At 60.3% G+C, this 5,000-nt stretch overlaps 1 protein-coding gene across 1 annotated transcript in view; it reads left to right on the top strand.

Annotated features, from left to right (window-relative positions):
- gpc6a (glypican 6a) overlaps positions 1 to 5,000 on the top strand; it is a 93,312-nt gene that overhangs the window by 50,423 nt on the left and 37,889 nt on the right. The window contains exon 4 of the mRNA XM_066657191.1: positions 1,310 to 1,475. Within this exon, the coding sequence (XP_066513288.1) occupies positions 1,310 to 1,475 (166 nt within the window). The remainder of the gene's footprint in view (positions 1 to 1,309; positions 1,476 to 5,000) is intronic.

Genomic DNA, 5,000 nt, shown 5'->3' with positions numbered 1-5,000 from the left:
GGACGAGGGGAAAGGGGGATGAGATGGACGAGGGGGACAGGGGGATGGGATGGACGAGGGGGACAGGGGGATGGGATGGACGAGGGGAAAGGGGGATGAGATGGACGAGGGGGACAGGGGGATGGGATGGACGAGGGGAAAGGGGGATGAGATGGACGAGGGGGAAAGGGGGATGGGATGGACGAGGGGGACAGGGGGATGGGATGGACGAGGGGAAAGGGGGATGAGATGGACGAGGGGGACAGGGGGATGGGATGGACGAGGGGAAAGGGGGATGAGATGGACGAGGGGGAAAGGGGGATGAGGTGGACGAGGGGTTAGATGGGATGAGATGGACGAGGGGAAAGGGGGATGAGATGGACGAGGGGGAAAGGGGGATGGGATGGACGAGGGGAAAGGGGGATGAGATGGATGAGGGGGAAAGGGGGATGAGGTGGATGAGGGGTTAGATGGGGATGAGATGGACGAAGGGAAAGGGGGATGAGATGGACGAGGGGAAAGGGGGATGGGATGGACGAGGGGAAAGGGGGATGGGATGGACGAGGGGAAAGGGGGATGGGATGGACAAGGGGAAAGGGGGATGGGATGGACAAGGGGGAAAGGGGGATGAGATGGACGAGGGGAAAGGGGGATGGGATGGACAAGGGGGAAAGGGGGATGAGGTGGATGAGGGGTTAGATGGGGATGAGATGGACGAGGGGACAGGGGGATGAGATGGACGAGGGGGACAGGGGGATGGGATGGACGAGGGGAAAGGGGGATGAGATGGACGAGGGGAAAGGGGGATGAGATGGACGAGGGGAAAGGGGGATGGGATGGACGAGGGGAAAGGGGGATGAGGTGGATGAGGGGTTAGATGGGGATGAGATGGACGAGGGGAAAGGGGGATGAGATGGACGAGGGGGAAAGGGGGATGAGATGGACGAGGGGGAAAGGGGGATGGGATGGACGAGGGGAAAGGGGGATGGGATGGACAAGGGGGAAAGGGGGATGAGATGGACGAGGGGAAAGGGGGATGAGATGGACGAGGGGAAAGGGGGATGGGATGGACGAGGGGAAAGGGGGATGGGATGGACGAGGGGGAAAGGGGGACGGGGATGGGATGGACGAGGGGGATGGGGGACGGGGGGATGAGGTGGACGAGTGGGACAGCGGGGAAAGGGGGATGAGATGGACGAAGGAGGCTGACGGGGGGGAGACCATGGTGAGGAACATACGCCTGGATCTCGGGATCAGCGGGATGTGGTGGGGGCTCTGAGGGAGGTCAGATTTCCGATGTGATTATTGATGTGATGATTGCTTCCCGCAGGTGAACGTGTCTCCGGGATGTGGGAAGGCGGTGATGAAGATGCTGTACTGTCCGTACTGTGGCGGGTTTCTGGGACTCCGGCCTTGTGGGAATTACTGTCAGAACGTGATGAAGGGCTGCCTGGCGAACCAGGCCGACCTGGACCCGGAGTGGAACCTCTTCATCGGTATGTCCCCCGTTCCCGACCCCCACCGTCTTCCTCGTCCATCTCATCCCCCTGTCCCCCACCGTCTCCCTCGTCCATCTAACCCCCTGTCCCCCACTGTCTCCATCGTCCACCTAACCCCCCTGTCCCCCACCGTCTCCCTCGTCCATCTAACCCCCTGTCCCCCACCGTCTCTATCGTCCACCTAACCCCCCTGTCCCCCACCGTCTCTCTCGTCCATCTCATCCTCCTGTCCCCCACCGTCTCCCTCGTCCATCTCATCCCCCTGTCCCCCACCGTCTCCCTCATCCATCTCATCCCCCACCGTCTCCCTCGTCCATCTCATCCTCCTGTCCCCCACCGTCTCCCTCGTCCATCTCATCCCCCACCGTCTCCCTCGTCCACCTAACCCCCCTGTCCCCCACCATCTCCCTTGTCCATCTCATCCCCCTGTCCCCCACCGTCTCCCTCATCCATCTAACCCCCTGTCCCCCACCATCTCCCTCGTCCATCTCATCCCCCTGTCCCCCACCGCCTCCCTCGTCCATCTAACCCCCCGTCCCCCACCATCTCCCTCGTCCATTTCATCCCCCTGTCCCCCACCGTCTCCCTCGTCCATTTCATCCCCCTGTCTCCCACCATCTCCCTCGTCCATCTCATCCCCCTGTCCCCCACCATCTCCCTCGTCCATCTAACCCCCCGTCCCCCACCATCTCCCTCGTCCATCTCATCCCCCTGTCTCCCACCATCTCCCTCGTCCATCTCATCCCCCTGTCTCCCACCATCTCCCTCGTCCATTTCATCCCCCTGTCTCCCACCATCTCCCTCGTCCATCTCATCCCCCTGTCCCCCACCATCTCCCTCGTCCATCTCATCCCCCTGTCCCCCACCGCCTCCCTCGTCCATCTAACCCCCCGTCCCCCACCATCTCCCTCGTCCATTTCATCCCCCTGTCCCCCACCGTCTCCCTCGTCCATTTCATCCCCCTGTCTCCCACCATCTCCCTCGTCCATCTCATCCCCCTGTCCCCCACCATCTCCCTCGTCCATTTCATCCCCCTGTCCCCCACCGTCTACCTTGTCCATTTAATCCCTCTGTCTCCCACCATCTCCCTCGTCCATCTCATCCCCCTGTCCCCCACCGTCTCCCTCGTCCATCTAACCCCCTGTCCCCCACCTTCTCCCTCGTCCATTTCATCCCCCTGTCCTCCACCGCCTCCCTCATCCACCTAACCCCCCTGTCCCCCACTGTCACTCTCGTCCATCTCATCCCCCTGTTCCCCACCGCCTCCCTCGTCCATCTAACCCCCAAGTCCCCCACCGCCTACCTCGTCCATCTCATCCCCCTGTCCCCCACCGTCTCCCTCATCCACCTAACCCCCCTGTCCCCCACTGTCACTCTCGTCCATCTCATCCCCCTGTCCCCCACCGTCTCCCTCATCCACCTAACCCCCCTGTCCCCCACTGTCACTCTCGTCCATCTCATCCCCCTGTCCCCCACCATCTCCCTCGTCCATTTCATCCCCCTGTCCCCCACCGTCTCCCTCGTCCATTTAATCCCCCTGTCTCCCACCATCTCCCTCGTCCATCTCATCCCCCTGTCCCCCACCGTCTCCTTCGTCCATCTAACCCCCTGTCCCCCACCTTCTCCCTCGTCCATTTCATCCCCCTGTCCTCCACCGCCTCCCTCATCCACCTAACCCCCCTGTCCCCCACTGTCACTCTCGTCCATCTCATCCCCCTGTTCCCCACCGCCTCCCTCGTCCATCTAACCCCCAAGTCCCCCACCGCCTACCTCGCCCATCTCATCCCCCTGTCTCCCCTGTCCCCCACCATTCTTCTCATCCCCATGTCCCCCACCGCCTCCATCTCCATCTCATCCCCCTGTCCCTCATCCCCCTCGTCCATCTCTTCCCCCGTCTCCCTGAGGAACCGTGCTGTGTGTTCTCCAGTGAGGAACCATGGTGTGTGGTCTCCGGTGAGGAACCGTGCTGTGTGTTCTCTGGTGAGGAACCGTGCTATGTGTTCTCCGGTGAGGAACCATGGTGTGTTCTCCGGTGAGGAACTGTGTTGTGCGTTCTCCGCTGAGGAACCATGGTGTGTGTTCTCCGGTGAGAAACCGTGCTGTGTGTTCTCTGGTGAGGAACCGTGCTATGTGTTCTCCGGTGAGGAACCATGGTGTGTTCTCCGGTGAGGAACCATGGTGTGTGTTCTCCGGTGAGGAACCGTGCTGTGTGTTCTCTGGTGAGGAACCGTGGTGTGTGTTCTCCGGTGAGGAACCGTGTTGTGTGTTCTCCGCTGAGGAACCATGGTGTGTGTTCTCCGGTGAGGAACCGTGGTGTGTGTTCTCCGGTGAGGAACCGTGTTGTGTGTTCTCCGCTGAGAAACCATGCTGTGTATTCTCCGGTGAGGAACTGTGGTGTGTGTTCTCTGGTGAGGAACCCTGCTGTGTGTTCTCCAGTGAGGAACCATGGTGTGTGTTCTCCGGTGTGTAACTGTAGTGTGTGTTCTCCGGTGAGGAACCATGGTGTGTGGTCTCCGGTGAGGAACCGTGCTGTGTGTTCTCTGGTGAGGAACCGTGCTATGTGTTCTCCGGTGAGGAACCATGGTGTGTTCTCCGGTGAGGAACTGTGTTGTGTGTTCTCTGCTGAGGAACCATGGTGTGTGTTCTCCGGTGAGGAACCGTGCTGTGTGTTCTCTGGTGAGGAACCGTGCTATGTGTTCTCCGGTGAGGAACCATGGTGTGTTCTCCGGTGAGGAACCATGGTGTGTGTTCTCCGGTGAGGAACCGTGCTGTGTGTTCTCTGGTGAGGAACCGTGGTGTGTGTTCTCCGGTGAGGAACCGTGTTGTGTGTTCTCCGCTGAGGAACCATGGTGTGTGTTCTCCGGTGAGGAACCGTGGTGTGTGTTCTCCGGTGAGGAACCGTGTTGTGTGTTCTCCGCTGAGGAACCATGCTGTGTATTCTCCGGTGAGGAACTGTGGTGTGGCCCTGTGAAGGACTGGCGTCCCCTCCAGGGTGTATTCCTGCCTTGCGCCCAATGATTCCAGGTAGGCTCTGGACCCCCCGCGACCCTAAAATTGGATAAGCGGTTACAGATAATGGATGGATGGATGGAACTGTGGTGTGTGTTCTCTGGTGAGGAACCCTGCTGTGTGTTCTCCGCTGAGGAACCATGCTGTGTGTTCTTCGGTGAGGAACCGTGGTGTGAGTTCTCCAGTGAGGAACCATGCTGTGTGTTCTCCGGTGAGGAACCATGGTGTGTGTTCTCCGGTGAGGAACCGTGGTGTGTGTTCTCCGGTGAGGAACCGTGGTGTGTGTTCTCCGGTGAGGAACCCTGCTGTGTGTTCTCCGTGAGGAACCATGGTGTGTGTTCTCCGCTGAGGAACCATGCTGTGTGTTCTTCGGTGAGGAACCGTGGTGTGAGTTCTCCAGTGAGGAACCATGCTGTGTGTTCTCTGGTGAGGAACCATGCTGTGTGTTCTCTGGTGAGGAACCATGGTGTGTGTTCTCCGGTGAGGAACCGTGGTGTGTGTTCTCCAGTGAGG

Source organism: Hoplias malabaricus, chromosome 2, assembly GCF_029633855.1.
Source record: "Hoplias malabaricus isolate fHopMal1 chromosome 2, fHopMal1.hap1, whole genome shotgun sequence".
In the NCBI taxonomy this organism is placed as follows: Eukaryota; Metazoa; Chordata; class Actinopteri; order Characiformes; family Erythrinidae; genus Hoplias; species Hoplias malabaricus.
Note: the sequence above shows the minus strand (reverse complement) of the source record. Positions and strands in the feature narration are given on the sequence as shown.